The 19,193-nt window shown below is 46.6% G+C and overlaps 1 protein-coding gene across 3 annotated transcripts in view; it reads left to right on the forward strand.

Annotated features, from left to right (window-relative positions):
• The window catches only part of SPAG17 (sperm associated antigen 17), a 245,908-nt gene that overhangs the window by 182,902 nt on the left and 43,813 nt on the right, over nt 1–19,193 (forward strand). For all 3 annotated transcript variants that reach the window (XM_054042535.1, XM_054042551.1, XM_054042544.1), the window contains 7 exons: nt 5,147–5,267; nt 6,673–6,941; nt 12,717–12,870; nt 13,670–13,893; nt 14,203–14,347; nt 15,482–15,636; nt 16,097–16,282. In XM_054042535.1, the coding sequence (XP_053898510.1) occupies nt 5,147–5,267; nt 6,673–6,941; nt 12,717–12,870; nt 13,670–13,893; nt 14,203–14,347; nt 15,482–15,636; nt 16,097–16,282 (1,254 nt within the window). The remainder of the gene's footprint in view (nt 1–5,146; nt 5,268–6,672; nt 6,942–12,716; nt 12,871–13,669; nt 13,894–14,202; nt 14,348–15,481; nt 15,637–16,096; nt 16,283–19,193) is intronic.

Below are 19,193 nucleotides of genomic sequence, written 5' to 3' on the forward strand. Positions count from 1 at the left end.
TTTCTTCACCCAACAAGCTGTCCTCGGGACCTCTCCTTGTCCCTGCTGGGGCTGCGGCGCCCTGCCCCCACCCCGATAGGGACAGTCTCGTATTAAATGCCCCACCCGTCCGCAGGCATAGCAAGTACTGCACCCATCCACAGGCCTCCTGGGCTTGGCGCTCCACTTCCCGTCCTGCTGACGGCTCCTCCAAAACTCCTGCTGGAGGAGTTGGACTAGGGCCCGCTGCTCCCTCGACAGCTGGCCCACCTGCTCGTGGAGGGCCCACTGAACCTCCCGTAGTTCTTGGGAGTCACCAGTCCCCTTTCGCCAGGGCACTGGCCCCTGCCCCCAACTAGGGGTAGCACAAAGAACGCCCCTGTGTATCCGGGATCCATCGTCCCATTTGCCTCTCCAGTGTCACTCAAGTCCAGGCAATAGTCCCACAGTCCTCGCCCTTGCCCCTTATATCAGGGGCGGACCACTTCTGCCTGCATTCTCCACCACTTGTGGCAGGACGATGACTCACCGGTGTGGCGCCTCCTGCTGGTTGTCCAGGAAATTAGCTCTTTTCAGCCAGGAGCACCCTCTGCCGGCTGCCATCTCGTCTGCCGCTGGCCCCATGTCCCCCCGGACCCTGGTGCCCTTCTAGATGAGGGTTCTGCCCCCTGGCAGTACCCTTTAGTCTGGATCTCCCCTCCCCAGGGAACCCCCACCCCCTATCCCTCCCTTGCCTCAGTGGCAACTGTCAGTCATCCTCTAGCCCCTGCTCCCTGGGGCAGACTGCAGTCTGTACCACGCATCATCGGCAAGGGAGGTCAGACAAGCGGCCTCTGCCTAAGCCTTGACTGCCCCTCTACAGCCCTAGTACCCTTTTGTGGTCCCTCACCTTGGCCTGGGGCTCTGCTAGCCCTCTGCCCTCTTATAAGGGCCAACTGAGCCCTGATTGGGGTGTGGCCACAGCTGAGGCTGCTTCCCCAATCAGCATGGGAGCTACTTACTCCAGCAACAGCCCTCTCCTGGGCTGTTTTAAGCCCCTCTGGGCCAGAGCAGGTGACCACCCCGCCTCACTGACCCAGAGGGGAGCCCAGAGAGGGAAATCCCAACAGAAGGTGAGGGGGTCAGGAGGGTCTGCCCAGCTTTTGTAGGGAGGCTTTTCCCCAAGAGGAGGGTGAAAAATCTGCATCTAAAATGCCAGACCCCTCTTCTGTGAATCAGGTTTTAAGGGGGAAGACTGGGAGTCAGATGTCCTGGAGGGGAGAGGCTACCCAGCTGACCTATTAGGAACAGAGAGTGGGGTAACCCAGGGAATCTTACCAATCCAAAGCATTCCATTAAAGAATGTTATTCTGGCTACCCTTGTAAAAGATAACACTGTCTCTTCAAGGCTGCAAGGAGAAAAACTTTGCATTTGGGAAGCTTCACAAAGGGGTGGGGTCCAACCCAAAGAAATTCCAGAGGGAGGGGCTGAGGGCAGGCATGGTTGCAGTGCACCCTTTCCCTGCCAAAGCCTCAAACACATGCCTGAATTGAAAGCCTTCTCCAAAGAGGCAGGAGAATCTGTATCAGAGCACCTACCATGGTACACAAAGCAATTGGGAAATGCAATAGATACTAAACAAACTAAATTGTGTGAACAAAGCCTGTCTACCGTAAATTTGCTGTTAATCTTGTGTCTTTTGCTACTTCATCTATGGGTCAAGACAAAGGAGTTAATACTAATGGTAAACCCTTTAAAGATGTGTGACATACCTGATTTATGGAAAAAACATTTGTACATGCTAGGGATGGTGACAAGACAGTCCCACAAGCATGTTGCTTTTCAGCTTATACCTGTAAACAGGCTGGAAGCTTGGCACAGCAGCAAAAGTATAACAGGCCTGCGCTGCTGTGTGGCAGGGGAAACTGGCACACCGCCTCATGGCATTGGTGGCTAAATGCCAAGACTCCTACACTTTAACCGATGTTACTATCAGAATACTGTTATCAATACTGCACCCCAACATGTTTTCAGGCACCTTGAGACCAGGAACCCAGAACTTTGCTAGGACACCTATGAATGACATCATAGGGTTTAAAGGTACTGGGAGGGTGTGTGACCGGAGACAAACAGGGATTTTACATGTACTGCCTCTGCCATGGACAGTGTCCAAGACTCTGGCAGTAAGTTCAGGAGGAGGGTGTGACATTGCACTCCACATGATTTTATGAAAATATTAATGGTGGTTTAGAATTTTGATGGCTCCCATCAGCTAGGAAAATTGACTGTAAATGGCTCTGTTTACTTGCAAGCCTTCCTGTGAGATCCCAGCCTTCACTCTTCCTGGCCTGACTCACAGGAAGGCTTGCAAGTAAACAGAGCCATTTACAGTCAATTGTCCTAGTTGATGGGAGCCATCAAGATTCTAAACCACTATTAATGGCCCACACTTTGCATAACTACAATAAGACCTCAGAGTTATATTTTATATTCCTATTTTCAGATACAAGAATGATACATTCATACAAATAGGATGAACACACTCAGTAGATTATAAGCTTTGTAATGATACCTTACAAGAGACCTTTTGCATGAAGCATATTCCAGTTACATTATATTCACACTCATTAGCATATTTTCATAAAATCATATGGAGTGCAACATCACACCCTCCTCCTGAACTTACTGCCAGAGACTTGGACATTGTCCATGGCGGAGGCAGTATACCTTAAATTCCTCTTTGGGTTCTCCTCTGGGGCAGACACTCCTGTGTCCCCCAAAAGGGAAGGTGACCCTGATCCAGCTGTGGCAGACCCTTCACTGGCCAGCAAAATCTGCCCCCCTTCACTCAGGTTGGGCTTGCTTCCAGCTACAGAGTCCTTGGGGTCTGTTCCTATCGCTGCAGTCACCAGGACCCCAACTTCCACCTCCAGGATACATGTCTCTGTGCACCTCTTCCACTTCATTACAGCAAGTTCCTGCTTCTGGGTCTCAATTTGTGCTTGTCTCTGGGCCTCAGTTGCTTTGTCTTTTAAGTCCACGGTTTGCTGGTGGGCAGCCTTTTCCCAGGCAAATTGTGCATCAATTTCCATTTGTCTTTCCCTCGATGAGCTGGGATACCACAGAGAACCCCCTCCTGCCAGAACAGGTGCCTCTCCACTCCTGTCTTGCTGAGTTAGACACTCCAATCAGCTTCAGTAGAGACCAGAGGTTGGGCCACAACCCTCTTCAGTTCACTGAAACTGAGATTCACTCAGCTCAGGGGCTTCTTAGTTAACGGAGACTTTTTCAGCGCCCAGTGTTCAGCCTTTCTGGGCAATTTGCAACTTGTGCAGTTCTAGATTCATAGATTATAGGACTGGAAGGGACCTCGAGAGGTCATCGAGTCCAGTCCCCTGCCCTAGCTTCTTCTGATCTTCACTCTTATTTATTTTGCTTACTTTTCTGTCCCTATTTCCCTTATCCGAAATAAGCAAATAGAAAATAATAAACCAGTAACCACTTTGTCTGTTCTCCAGCCAGCACACTTAAAACTCACTTAAAATCACTACCAGCATTTCAAAGCAATCAGCTGTGCACAGATCCTGCTGACTATGCCACTGTGACGAGTTGGGTCACAGAGACCCCCATGGGACTGCCATCTGATGTGCTGGGACTACCTCTGAGCCCGTTTTCCCTAGCAGCTTGGGACTTCAGAACCCTGCCTTGTTGAGCCAGACACGCCAGTCTGCTCCAACACAGACCCGGGGTCTGAACCACGCACCCCAAAGCTGCAAACTTAACTGAAAACAGTTTAGGAAGTGCTCCTGTCTCTAGCACCCAGACACCCAGCTCCCCCAATGGGATCCAAACCTCAAATAAATCTGTTTCACTCCATATAAAGCTTATACAGGGTAAACTCATAAATAGTTCACCCTCTATAACGATGATAGAGAGATTTGCACAGCTGTTTGCTCCCCCAGGAATTAATTACTTGCTCTGGGTTAATTAATAAGCAAAAAGTGATTTTATTAAATAGAAAAAGTAGGATTTAATTGGTTCAAAGTAATAACAGACAGAACGAAGTAAGTTACCAAGCAAAATAAAACAAAACCACACAAGTTTAAGCTTAATACATTTAAGAAACTGAATACAGGTAAATGTCATCCTTAGAGATGTTCCAATAAGCTTCTTTCACAGACTAGACTCCTTTCTAGTCTGACCCCAATCCTTTCCCCAGTACAGTCCTTGTTCCAGCTCAGGTGGTAGCTAGGGGACTTCTCATGACTGCAGCCCCTTTTGTTCTGTTCCACCCCCTTTTATACCTTTGGCACAAGGCGGGAATCTTTTCTCTCTCTGGGTCCCCACCCCTCCTAACTGGAAAAGCACCAGTTTTAAGATGGATTCCAGTACCAGGTGACATGGTCACATGTCCTGTGAGACCCCAAGCCTTCATTCTTCCTGGCCTGACTCACAGGAAGGCTTGCAAGCAAACAGAACCATTTGCAGTCAATTGTCCTAGTTGATGGGAGCCATCAAGATTCTAAACCACCATTAATGGCCCACACTTTGCATAACTACAATAGGACTTCAGAGTTATATTTTATATTCCTAGTTTCAGATACAAGAATGATACATTTATACAAATAGGATGACCACACTCAGTAGATTATAAGCTTTGTAATGATACCTTACAAGAGACCTTTTGCATGAAGCATATTCCAGTTACATTATATTCACACTCATTAGCATATTTTCATAAAATCATATGGAGTGCAATGTCACACCTCCTCCCCCAATGCCCACCCCGCCCGTCACTCGCTCCTCTCCACCTCCCCCAAGCGCTTCCTGCCAGCCACTCACAGCTCCGCTGGCCACCCTGGGAACCGCCAAACAGCTGATCGGCGGCCAGCCCTGGGACCCGCCGAACAGCTGATCCGCAGCCAGCCCCAGGGCCGCAGAACCACTGTGGCAGGTAGGTGTTGAGCACCCCCTATTTTTTTTCCGTGGCTGCTTGAGCCTCTGAGCCTCCATGGAGTCGGCACCTATGGTGGGACTGATTATGGATTAAATTATAACTCAACATTAATAAGGTAGGTAGCAGAATCAGACCTTTAGATACTAGCTCTACCAGAGCATGTAACAAAACTAAACTTTATAAAATGCTTTTTGAAATGTGTAATAAAACTAATCTGTTCTGTTCTCTAGGTAGAAATAGAACCACCAACACCTGAAACACAAGTGGTGCCAGATGTCCCTGTTTTCCAGACTTTGAATGCCTCCTGCCCCAATGGGCTGGTATTGACTTTCGTTGGTCAAAATTCTATAGGTTAGTTTTGTGAATCACTATGGAGACAGGAGTATTCTTCATAAAGTTAAAATCACAAAAGATTTTTTTTTTTGGATGCAGAGATGGATTTAAACATAGTTACAGGAAAGTTCTGACATCTAATATTGAAAACAATTCCCTAAACATTGTTATAGAAAACAACTGTATGAATTTCTTTCTGTGTAGCTGAGCAAGGCTCAGGGCAGTTCATGACCCACTTTCTGTGTCTGGCCTATTAGGCTACTGCAGTGATTCAACTTGCCACTGTTTTTGGACATTTGCACAACTGTTCAACTGCACATGGTAGACTGCAGTGACACTTGGGTTGCTAGTAATCATAAGATTGAGATTTGGAGCAGTTTCATCTTCATTATGACTTGTAGTGTATATAAGTGACTAGAAGATGGATATTGGTGGTTCATAGAGCCTCAGCACAAAGGCTTATCATTATGGGAGAGAGTTTGATACCTCTGAGCCTGAGCCTGCCTAAACCTTATGAGTCATCCCTGAGCAAGAGAGTATGACGAGTCACCAGAGGCAATTGCCTGCAGGTCTTGTGATAGGCCTCACACCATTCTACCACGGTTCAGCCAATCCACAGGCAAGAATCAACTGAGGTCATCCCAAGGTAGGATTTTAGGCTTCTAAGAAAAGCAGTCTGTCCAATCTGCTCAATGTCACTACCTGGCCAGCGCATTCCCATTCCCAGTAGTTTCAACATACTGCCGTTGCTCCTGCACCTGCTCCAGTCTGCTCCTCTCGTTGCTGCTGCTCCAGTCAGCCCCTGTGCCTGCTCCAGCTGGCCCTTGCTTCTGTTCCTGCACTACCTGTGCCTGTTTCCACACTATCTAGCCCCTGCTCCAGCCTGTATCTGCTACTGCCTGAGCCGGCCTGCCCAGCAACTCTAACAAAGCGGGAGAACCTAGATTACTGGTCACATAACCCTGAATTACCAGAATAATCATCTTTTACCTTCAGGCCTCCATCCCACTCCCATGTCAAAATATTTGTCTGTTCAAGGTATGTGAGGTTAGATTAGTTTAGCATTATATACAGTGCAGAGGGTAGAGACTCAGTATTAGATGTCAAAACAAATAGTGTACAGTACAGGAGTTTCAATTGGTGGTACTAATCTCCTATAGGTGTACAGCCTGTCTACACAATTGTCCACTACACTCGGTATATAATGAGCTCTACTGTCTGTGTCTAAGATTGACCCAAAGAATTTATTTGCAGAGACTGTCTACTTCTATGTTTGTAAAGCATCAACCAATGTGATGGCACTCACTAAATAATAATTTTCACCAATATTGATGCTAAGATACAGCAATGATGGGCTCCTTAGAATTGCTTAGATGACAATGGCTACTGTGGTACTGTTAATTAATATAGACTTTAATTTCAGATTTGAAAGCTGGGTCTAAGGAAGCTGAAGCTAAGGCAGATGAAGCCAACAAAAGTGAAACCAAGGCAGATGAGGCCAAGGAAGATGAGGCCAAGGCAGAAAAAGCCAAGCAACCTACTCTGGAAATCCTAGTTAGGCAGAGTTATCCCTTAAGGGTGAAACACTCCCATCTGTACAAAGCAGTGAAGAAACCAGTAGAACAGGAAGTGTCTAGAGTCATTACCAGCCAAGGAACTGTCGTAAAGTACATGATTGATGGATCCACCCAGGTATAGTAAAGAGTTTGATTAGAAATGGGTTCAACTTGGTTTCCTGGGCAGGCCAGATAGTCCTGGCCTACAGTTTCTGCCTATAGGCAGTCTGCACTTTTGGGAAAAGATATGTTTTTACATAATTCCTGGAAAGACCACAGCCAGAAGAATAGTCCTTTTGGAATGACAATACAGAGTTGGCCAGCCTGTGTTGTTTGAGGCTAGATGTCTGTGATGGGGTATATAAATCCCGCACTGACACGGACGGGGCTTGGGAGGCTCTGTGTGCTAAGGTAGCCTTGTCCCGCCAGCCCTGCCAATCATGCTAGGTAAGGTTGAGGGCTTTGAATGGAGGAAGCTGCAGTACGCAAGATGGGAAACCCTGAGAAGGGGGTGACTAGAGTGGCTCCTGAAATAGCAGGAGGAACTCTCATGCCAGAACTGCTCCCAGCTCTGCAAGGAGTCCAGCAAACCCCAGGGCAAGCCTGATAGGGAGCAACTGACTCAGCTAGCCAGCCATAAGGACTCCAACAAAACTGCTACTCAGGCACCCCTGAGGTAAGGCTTTTTTGCCTTTTTGTTGACTCCTCAAGGGGCTTGGATTGTGTTGACCTGAACTTTTGCTTTTCCCTTACCCAGAAGGAAAGTGAGCAGGCCCACAAGGGCCATCCCAGTGGTGGAAACTGGGTATGGTGAGGGAGGTGCCCCACAGAGACTCTTTTTACAATGTCATTTCAAGACTACTGCTTTTGATATTTTTGTAATAGTAATAGTACAGTGCTTCTTTCCTGTCCAGATGCCATGTTGGATTTTCCAGTGGCTTGAGGGCTAGCCTAGGTGGTGGGAACCTGGGTTGAATTCTCTAGTCCACCACAGACTTCCTGTGTGACCTTGGGCAGGTCACTTAGTCTTCCTGTACCTCCATTTCCCATCTGTAAAATGAGGCTAATAGTATTTCCCTACCTCACAGGAGCATTGTGAGGATAACGCATTAAAGATGGTGAGGTGTTCAGATACTTCAGTAATGGGAGCCATATAAGTTCGATATATTCTGCCTATCTATAATCTCTTCTTTGAGTAGTTGCAGAGGCGTATTCCACTTGAGTGTGTTGGCACCTAGCATACCAAGAGCCAGAGGGTTTTTTTTCCTGCAGCAGTATCCGTTGGGGCAGTGCTCATGCCATACACCTCCTTGTGACCCTCTGTGATGTTCCCCTCTGGTGTTATCCGGACTGGTGATCTGCTAGGTCACTCCTTGACTCTGGGAGCCAGCCTGCACTGCTGTGAGAGCCCCCGCTCGTGGGCTGTTCATGCACAGCCTCTGGCATGTAAGCTGCTCCTTGGATTGTGCAACCGAATGACACTAGCCAATATCTCCGGTCCCAGACATAACCCTAGGAACCTCTGTCTTGCAGTGTCCAGTTACGCCCGCTGGACGCTGCAAGCTTATATGAGTTTGTCAATTTAACTAACAAATTGATATGTACCAGGCTTGTTATCCCAAGGGGAGTCTATGACACGCTTCAAACCAATGGCACTGCTTCAGGTAGAATAAACAGATTTATTAACTACAAAGGTAGATTTTAGGTGATTATAAGTCAAAACATAACAAGTCAGATTTGGTCAAATGAAATAAAAGCAAAACACATTCTAAGCTGATCTTAACACTTCCAGTGCCCTTACAAACTTAGATGCTTCTCACCACAGGCTGGCTGGTTGCTCTTCAGCCAGGCTCTCCCCTTTGCTCAGCACTTCAGTCGCTTGGTGTGGTGTGTGTAGATGTAGCTGGAAGAGAGAGGAAGAGCATGGCAAACGTCTCTCCCTTTTATCATGTTCTTTCTTCCCTCTTGGCTTTGCCCCCCCCCTTCAGAGTCAAGTGAACATTACATCATTGCAGTCCCAAACTGACCAAAGGAAGGGGAGTGACTCACTCGAGAGTCCAACAAATCCTTTTGTTGCTGCCTAGGCCAGTGCCCTTTGTTCCTGTGAGGCTGAGCTGGGTTTGTCCCATACATGCCCTGATGAGGTGTGAACTGCCTCTCTGCTCTTGGAGAGTTTTTGCCTGGGTTTATTTTAAGCCATGAGGATACATTTTCAGCCTCATAACTACATACATGAAATTACAACCTATAACCTTACTGTAACATTGCTGTAACAACAATTACTGTAACATCACTATAACAGCCAGGATCAGTGCATCATGAGCCTTCCAAAGACACCCAACATGACAAACTTTGCATTAGACACCACACAATTATTTTATAAAGATGAACATGGGGGTGTAGGAAGGGTGTTCCCACGAGGTACAGAACACCACACCCTCCTGAGGCTGGCAGCACACATTTCCTTCTTACCATCTGCAACCTGAGTCTGAGTTCCCCATGCAGGTTTTCTCCTCAGTTTTTCTACTGCATCAACAGTTTGTATCTGAGACCTTCATACTGTACATAGCTAGTACCTGTAGTTTAGTGTAGTGTAGTTTATTCTGCTCAGCACTGTAGGCTATGCAGTATTCCCAGGGCTTCAAAAATTGCCTGTCATGTTTGGTTTCTATCTCTCATAGTGACACTCACACACTCTGCCTATTATGCCTTGGCGAAGGCCTTACTAAAGAAAAGTATGTAGATCACTATAGACTTTCGCCTGAAGCAACATCACAGGCAATGAGGCCTGCCTCGGCACCTGGACCTTTTTTAGATTGCTTGATCAACGGTCCTCAGATGTCCTCTGCCTCTGCGCTAGTTCTGGACAGACCCCAGAACTCTGATCTCCCTTTGATAAAGGAAAGGGGTCATTCACCATCTCCACATGTCCTTCATAAGAGGACTCATAAAACAGACTGGCGCCATCCAAGACTGAAGAGGGAGTCATCCTCCTCTTCATTGAGAACAGGGCCTCAGCCTCAGCAAAACTCAGGTACCCAGGATAGAGCCAGGGCATCAACCCATGTCTCCCCGGTACCAAGTGGGAGGATCCCAGTACTGTACTGTCAACTCTGGAACCATCTGTGGAACAGCCATTGAATTCAGCACCTATGGACATGACTGCTGCTCTATTGCTGTTGGTGCTGTTGACCCTACAAGTTTACATGGCAGCATCAGACTTACTTTGTCTGTTTATCCAGGCATCCCCATTAACTCAGAACGTCCGGGCAGGGCCAGTGCCTCAGGCTAGTTCAAACCTTTTGTCCTCTTCTGCTTCAGGACAAAGATTGCCCTCAGCTCCGGTACCAATGAAGGAAGCAGGCACCATCCATGGTATCTCTGCTGACTGGACTGGTACTGATGCACTCTCTGCCCTCAGCACTGTCTACATCATCAAGTTTGGCATCAGCATTCTCAGTATCGGTGGGTATCTCAGGGTGGGAAACAAATAGTTCCTCGCCTCGGCACCAATAGCACACCCATCCCCAGTACCAGTTCCTGCTGCAAAACCCTCTCAAGGTGCCTTTGCAGTGCCAACCATGGTTCTGCTTATGATACTGACATTAACCTTACCCCACTGGGCAGTGGACAAGACAGGTTATCCTTGGCCCCATCATGATAGTACATCTGATGCCCACTGATTATTCAAACAGCACATCACACTCCAGGTTGGAGTCCTTCAGCTCTTCTCTAATCCTGCCTTGACTAAAGAGATCAAGACACCCATGTGGGGTAAACATTGGTACTGAGAGCAGAGTCATTCTCGTAGTAAAGACAAATCATCCTGGCCCACTGTATACTGGCCTCCTATGCCATACCTTATGTCTCAGTGGCCCCATAGGGATCTCTGGGTGCTTTTCATTCCCACAGATGCAGATCTCCGCACAGGTGCGGTATAAACCCCTTACCCGGAGGAGGCCCAAACTTCAGAGTAGCCTATGACACAAGCACAGGATAACATCCATCCTCCTGACCCACCTCCTTTGGAGGACTCTTTGCCAGAGGAACAGCTCATGCCCCAGGAAACACCTGTGGCTCCAATGATCCCATCCTCATCCTCTCTGGATGATGCAGTGGCCCTGAGTTCAGCTTCTCCTGTCCCAGATGATTTCATATCCTACCAGGAATTGCTCAGGAGAATGGCTGCAGCTCTTATACTCAAGCTGAACTAGTACAGGAAAATAGTCACAAATTGGTGGACATCCTCTAGGCAACAAACCCAGGAATGGTTACCTTCCTAATTAATGATGCCTTCTTGCAGCCAGCCAAAGCTTTGTGGCACACTGTAGTGCAGTGGTTTTCAAACATTTTTCCTGGGGACCCAGTTGAAGAAAATTGTTGATGTCCATGACCCAACGGAGCTGGGGATGAGGGGTTTGGGGTGTGGGAGGGGCTCAGGGCTGGGGCAGAGGGTTGGGGTGTGGGGTGAGGGCTGTGGGGTGGGGCTGGGAATGAGGGGTTCAGGGTGTGGGAGGGGGCTCTGGGCTGGGGCAGGGGGTTGGGGTGCGGGAGGGGGTCAGGGCTCTGGGATGGAGGTGCAGGCTCTGGGGTGGGGCTGGGGATGAGGGGTTTGGAGTTCAGGAAGGTGTTCCAGGTTTGGGGAGGCTCAGGGCTGGGGCAGAGGACTGAGGCTCAGGGTTGGGGCGCGGACTTTCCTCCCATGGCGCCCGGTCAGCAGCACAGCCGGGGTGCACCGCGATGCGCCCTGGAAACAGCCAGCAACAGGTCTGGCTCCTAGGCGGAGGCGCACAACTCTCGCCCACAGGCACCACACCTCACCCCTCCAGTTCCCGTTGGCCAGTTGCCTGAGGCCCTGCTCCCTGCTACACCTCTTCTCCCCATGGCCCTGATCCCGTCGCTTGCAGGATCTTTACCAGTACAGCCGAGGCTGCCTTGTCCACCACCTGTGCGCTGCACAGGGCCACGTGTAGCAGCTTGGCCCCAGAGGCAGCGTCTGCAGCACTGCCTCCTTCCTTCTGCTTAGGGTTGCCATCTTTTCTACAGATCAAAAAAAATGGACATCAGGGCTTGTTAAACGGCACCCAGACACACAAGCTGAAACCCAGATTGTCTGGGTGAAAACCAGATGGGTGGCAACCCTACCCTTCTCCTTCTCAAGCAGCAACTTGCAGGGCTTGCTACCTGAAGTCCTTCTTTTCTCCCAGAAAGGGATCAAAGACCTCTTGTTTCTGGGCAGGCCTCTGTCTGCCCTGTGACTCTCTCCTCTGGCTTGACTGCCTTCATGAAGCCCCTCTTATCTATACTCCAGAGGCCTGATATAGTGACATGACCCACCTGTCACATGACAATCTTCATTCTTTCCACCTGGAGAGGCAAGTTAAGTGGACTGGGCCCATTTCCTTGTAAAGAGGCCTGCCACCCTGTGACATGTACCAAGAGTGGAGGATATGTGGACAACATGTCAAGAAAAACCACATTTACTGTGAATATGTAACTTTCTTCCTCTATGAGCCACTATCATGGCAAAAGCTAGATACTCCAGTACTGGAAATGACCCATCCCTGAACAACGACCAATACAGTGAGACAAATGAGCTAGCAGGTCTGTAAAAAGTGACATACAAAAAACTCAGGAAATATCAACAATTTAAATAAAATGGTCATTATTTTTTATGTTTATAATATCACCATGTAATTAAATAGAATCACTGTTTATTAGAAGCTTGTGCTGTTACAATTATTGATCCCACCTTTTTCTGATTAGTGATCTTTATCTCCTGCACTCACTCTGAGGGCTTCTTTCCTTCTCCACTGTCTGCTACTTTCATTTGAACATTTTCTCTGCTTTATGTTCTTTTTGTTATCTGAAATTATTTTAACATAAAGAAACTGCTTTGTTTTCTCCCTAGGTTCTTTTTCCTGATGGCACGGTGATCAAGAGTCCCGATTCTGTTCTAACACCATCACCTGCAGTTAGTACACGATCATCCATTGTTGAGAATAGCCTACAGACCCAACCATTGCCAAAACCAGAGCCTTCTACTGAGATCAGCACTAAAAAAGGTAGCATTTTCAGTGTTAATCTACAAGTGCTTCAGCTGGAATTATGGCATCTTAGCAAGGTCATACTCAGCAGAAAAAGTTTTTCTGCAGCCTTAAAGTTCTGCCAGTGTTGAGAATATGCCATTTTACCTGCACTTTAGTGTTGTGATACTTCTCAAGTTTGTCACCTTTATAGGCATTAACGTCTCCTCTTTCTCTCCGGCCCTTTCTTTTTCTTCTAATGTGGAAGAAAACACACAAATGAAAATATATATACATGAGTTCACCAATAGCAGAGTGAACCAATACAAAGTATATTAAAGTAAATCCTCAGACCTTTGGTAATACCAAATCCCCAAGACCTTATTCACCTTTTACTCTGTCCTTATTGAGGGACACTCCTGTTGAAGTCAATGCGTGTTTGGCTAAGTAAGGGCTGAGTAACAACTGAGTAAGGATCTCAGAGTACAGCTCAAAATAATTACCCATAATCATAACATTAACTTGTACTTTCCTGGGGCCTTAGCTCATGAATAGAAATTGGTGACTGAGCCCATCATCAGTAAAAACCTGTAGAAAATCAACTTTGATTTCATCCTGCAGAGAGAGAGAGAAGGCAAGTGAGAACACATTTCAGGATTTCTTGATCTCAGTTGGGCATCCAGCCACACTTTACACATTACAGCAAGCTGTGGTTTTTATTTTGCAATGTCATGTTTTGATATTCCAGGAAAGTTTATAGTTTACTGACATCTTTTGAAGCTCTGTGCTACATATTACACTGACGTAGACCAATAGGTGTTTGTTTCTGTTCTTACAGGAAAGGGTGGCCACAAAGGTAACACAGCACCAGCAGCCAAGTATGAGTTGTCTGAATCTGTTGTTCAGGAACTCCTGCCTACTCTTCTACAACCCGTAGACAACCAGTTAGGCACCTGGATAACAACCACCCCATCAGGCATCCAAGTGGGCACCAAGGGAGCAAACAGAATGGACCTGAAGCCACTGTTAACTTATCAGGCAACTGACCCAGTTAATGGAATGGTACTGCTATTCTAATATCATAGTTCTATCCTACAGAGTTTAAAGATCTGGCTGATAGCATTTGTTACAGAATTTGTTCATTGGATATGTTTCCTCAGATCTCTAATATTATACAGTACTCTTAAAGATACATGGGTATTAGATTCGGAAAAACCTCTGAACTTTCAAACCACTGAGCAATATAAAATTGTGTTGTTTAGCTTTGTCAAATGTGCAGTATCTTATCTTATCTATCTAATATATTATTGATACTGCTGTTACAGTGTTATCTGAGAGCCAGTGGAAACCAGTATTCTTTTACCCTTCCAGGTTATGATAATGCGAGAAGACAAGGTGCTAATGGTTCAGAAAATGGATGATACCAAGATAGTGGATCATGCTGATGGTACTAGAATCACCACGTTTTATCAAGATTATGAGGAACCTTTTGTATCTGAGGATAATGAAGAAATAGGTAAAATCAAAAAGGGAGCAATTCCCACTCCTGTATCTTGTAAAACTGTAATATTTCAACATAAACAATAGATTTTCCAACCAAAGTTTTATATGTATAGCCTACACAACAAATCTGATCTCAGTTGGTCTAAGATGGGCTTCTTTGGAGAACTTTCTTTCTTTGGGAGTTGTTATAATAGACTTCATTGTGGCAAAAGAGAGGTAACAAGCAGGTCTTTAATCCATCCATCCATCCATCCATCCAGGTACTTATTTGACCCTCATCACTGTGGTAGTAGCCACATATTTCTCATTACTTTAAAAAAAAATCTCTCTCTTTCTTTCCTGTCACCAACAAGCAGACAGAGGGTGTTTGATTTTTAAATTACTGAATCTGTGAGAATGTCGGTACTATTGTGAGAAAGCCTGGGTGCAAAGAGGTGCGTTTTACATTTGTCTCCGAATGCAGTGAGGCTAATGGTCATTCATATTCCTTCTGGCACTATGTCCCTTTGGTCCAGTTGCTACGCAGGTTCTGTCTCTCAGGGTCAGGTGCCAACCCCTATTGGCTGACAATGACATTGTTCTAGTGGAATGTATTGGGAGGTTCTGGTCATGAAGGGAGAGATGGTTGCTCAGGTAGACAGGACTATGTAGGACTTTGAACTGGATTATGTGTTCAAAGGGGAACCAGTCCAGAGAATAGCATATGAGGATGATGTGTTCTCTGTGACCTGTGTTGCTGAACAGGTGGGCTGATGCATTTCCTCACAGCATGGGGCTTCCTTCCCAGATATAAAGAATTTCAATACTACAACCTACATGTTACAAATGCATGGATTATTTTAGCTAGGTCTACTACACATAATCTTCTGACAAGTCATATATGGTAGTGAGGATTTTCTGCTATTGTGGCTACTTGGATGTCCAAATACAGTGCAGAGTCTAAGAGAATCCCAGGCCTACAGATTGCTTTGAGAATATAAGAGCAGGTGCCTTCAATGAAAGGAATTTTTATGGAGAAGAGTTCATCAAGGTGCCCTGTGCAAGAGCTGAAGGACCAGCCCTATTAGCGATAAAGAAAACTGAGACATAGATTTTCCCACAGTTCATGTCCTCCTGTTTGGTGTGGCTAACCTGTGTTCATTACTAGGTGAATCCCCACAAACCATCAGAAGGAAAGTAAAATGCATACGCGTGGAGAATCCTGACTTTGCTACGGTTATAACAAACTGTGAAGACAGCACCTGTTGTATCATCTTTGGAGATGGGACATCTATTATAGCAAAGCCACAGGGAACGTATCAGGTGAGCATTAGTCTAAGATTATAATAGTATAATGTATGTGTTTATGTGATCTGAACTTCTCATCCCTGCCTTTGTCTCCTCTTACCCTAGCTATCATAACTCCCTTTTCTATGGCCTTTCCACATCCTATCCAGATTCCAAATGTGCAGAATGTGGCCACTCCACCTATACTCAAACTCCACAACTTTGTGGATTCCCCTTTACTTCAGAAGCCAGTTCAAAATTGCTCTCATATTAAAAATATTAATGTTTAAAATATTGCACAGACTAACATCAGCCTACGTCATGGGCTTTGTCTTTCTCTGTTTCCCCCTCCACTCCCTCCAAACAGGATAATTAAATATTAAAGGTCTGGATTGGATTTTTCTTCCTGAATTCAACAGTTGCTCATTTTCATATTGCTTCTAAACTCAAGAGTCAACCATTGGCAGCTGAACCTCCTCTCCTCTTGTTATGGCAGGTGTTACCCTCCAGTACCGGCTGCCTTTTCATTGATGACGATTGTTCAGCAGTTTATTCCCATGAGATTTTCAATAAAACTCAGCTTCTCTGTGAGCGTGAGGAGAAACGAGCAGGGAGATACGTTATGAAACACACCTCCAATGTTATCTGTGAGGTGCTGGATCCTGAAGGAAACCTTTTCAAGGTAAAATACAAAGTGGGAAGTGAGAGCTTGTATTTTGTGTTAAGTAGTTTTACCCACTTTGTAAATGGAGAGCTTTGTAGCCCTGTAGTATTAATATTGTGGGTGGGCAGCTTAGCCAACCAAATGTCAAGCAGCCGGGCACTGGATATGGTACCTCAGAATAGAGTGGACTTCAGTCTGGAAGTGACTTTTGGAGCTCCCTCACCTTTAGAGGTAAGTAAGAAGTGTCACACAAAATGAGACCCTTGGTATGCAGCTGCATCACATCTGTAGATTAATTAATTGATTAATGTGACTTGTACTATTCTAAGCAAAGCAAGTAGCTATAAGAGTTGGGATTTGAGGAAGGGAAAGGATACTGAGCATTTTCTTACAAAACCCCACCAAAATATTTAAACCTAAACTACTCAATAAAGCAAAACTAGATGTAAAAGGTGAGATTCAGTCTCCAGAGTCACACTGTTTTGTGTCAAGTATCAGAGGGGTAGCCGTGTTAGTCTGAATCTGTAAAAAGCAACAGAGGGTCCTGTGGCACCTTTAAGACTAACAGAAGTATTGGGAGCATAAGCTTTCATGGGTAAGAACCTCACTTCTTCAGATGCAAGTCCTTTCTGATCTTAAAAGCTAGATGAGTTTGAGCTAGGTTAGTACTTAGATGTGAGTCCATGAAGCAGCATCTAGGGGGTAGGAAGTCACACTGGTTACTAATCAGGAGGTGTTTTTTTCTGACTCAGTATTGTGCTCCCAGTGTGGTGCTAAGTGGTGGTGGGTTTCCACATGTAATCTCTTTCTTGTCATAACTTCTTTATACAGTAACTCCTCACTTAACATAGTAGTTCTGTTCCTGAAAAATGCAACTTCAAGCGAAACAATGTTTAAGCGAATCCAATTTCCCCATAAGAATTAATGTAAATGAGGGGGTTAGGTTCCAGGGAAATTTTTTTCACCAGACAAAAGCTATTATATATATAAACACAAACACACACAGTATAAGTTTTAAACAAACAATTTAATACTGGTACACAGTGATGATGGTTGTGAAGCTTGGTTGAGGTGGAGGAGTCAGAGGGTGGGATATTTCCCTTACTGCTAAATGATGAACTAGCAATTGGCTGAGCCCTCAGGGGTTAACTCTCTCACTCTGCAAGGCAGCAGGAATGGAGGGAAATATGCGCATTTCCCTTAAGTACACTGCCTTGTTAATTAGATCAGCTTGTTCAGAGAGCAGCTGCTGCAAGCTCCCTCCGTCCTGAGCCCTGCTCTATGGAAGATGGGGTAAGCGGAGTGCAGGGGGAGGGGGACACCCTGACATTAGCCCCCCTCTTCCTTCCCTCACCCCCCCCAGGCACAGCAAGCAGGAGTCTTGGGGAGCAGCTCCAAGGCAGAGGGCAGGAGCAGCACATGGCAGTGGGGGGAGGGACAGAGCTGAACTGCAGGCAGCTGCTGCACAGGGAACTTAGGGGAGCGGGGAGCTGATAGGGGGCTGTCAGTCCACCTTGGTTCCAAGCCCCCACCAGCTAGCTGCAAGGGGCTGCTCTTACTGCAAGCAGTAGACAAAGCAGGCGGCTGCCAAACGACGTTAGAAGGGAGCATTGCACAACTTTAAACGAGCATGTTCCCTAATTGATCAGCAACGTAACAACGAAACAACGTTAACCAGGACGACTTTAAGTGAGGAGTTCCTGTAGTTAGGTTTGCAACCAGCTTTCATTTTCCCAGGTTCCTTTGCTAGCTTAATTCAACCTTCTGAAGGGGAAGACTCACTGCCAGTGCTGCCTAGGACTCAGGCAGGGATGTGGCAAGTTGTCTTCCTCCCAGGTGTTCCACTTTCTTACTACTGCTCTGCCCGTGGTGGTCTGTCCTCTCCATGACACAGCCCTCCAGCCAGGTCTCACTTTCAAGTACATATAAAGAGTCTGATAATGGGGAAGTTTTCAGAACTCAGCAAGGGATTCAGGGCTTTCCCCTGGGGTCAGGGTCTTGTGGTCAAGACCTTCATACTTTCAGGGTCTCCCTACATCTAGGTTCCCTGCCTAGGGTTGTCTCTCTTTAGGGGTTGGTAGGGGAGCTCAGGCCCACCCTCATCACTGGGCTGTGATCCAGGGCTCAATGGTAGGCAGCTAAGTCCTGCACCTTGGGAGACTATATGGCTTACTCTCTGGATCACTTCCTGCCAGTCCCCTCTCTTCCCCCAGGGTAAAGTAAATAACTTAAACACAAAGATACAGTCTCAACCTTCATAGAGTCACTGGTCCCTTCTTTGTAGACTTGGTCAGGTCTCTGTAGTCAGCCTCAGACAGCAAGAACTCCTGTGATCATAGAATCATAGAATATCAGAGTTGGAAGGGACCTCAAGAGGTCATCTAGTCCAACCCTCTGCTCAAAGCAGGACCAATTCCCAGCTAAATCATCCCAGCCAGGGCTTTGTCAAGCCGGGCCTTAAAAACCTCCAAGGAAGGAGACTCCACCACCTCCCTAGGTAACGCATTCCAGTGTTTCACCACCCTCCTAGTGAAATAGTTTTTCCTGATATCCAACCTGGACCTCCCCCACTGCAACTTGAGACCATTGCTCCTTGTTCTGTCATCTGCCACCACTGAGAACAGCCGAGCTCCATCCTCTTTGGAACCCCCCTTCAGGTAGTTGAAGGCTGCTATCAAATCCCCCCTCATTCTTCTCTTCTGGAGACTAAACAATCCCAGTTCCCTCAGCCTCTCCTCATAAGTCATGTGCTCCAGACCCCTAATCATTTTTGTTGCCCTCCGCTGGACTCTTTCCAATTTTTCCACATCCTTCTTGTGGTGTGGGGCCCAAAACTGGACACAGTATTCCAGATGAGGCCTCACCAATGTCGAATAAAGGGGAACGATCACGTTCCTCGATCTGCTGGCAATCCCAGAAGCTCAGAATG

The sequence above is a fragment of the Malaclemys terrapin genome, chromosome 1, assembly GCF_027887155.1.
Source record: "Malaclemys terrapin pileata isolate rMalTer1 chromosome 1, rMalTer1.hap1, whole genome shotgun sequence".
Taxonomy (NCBI): Eukaryota; Metazoa; Chordata; order Testudines; family Emydidae; genus Malaclemys; species Malaclemys terrapin.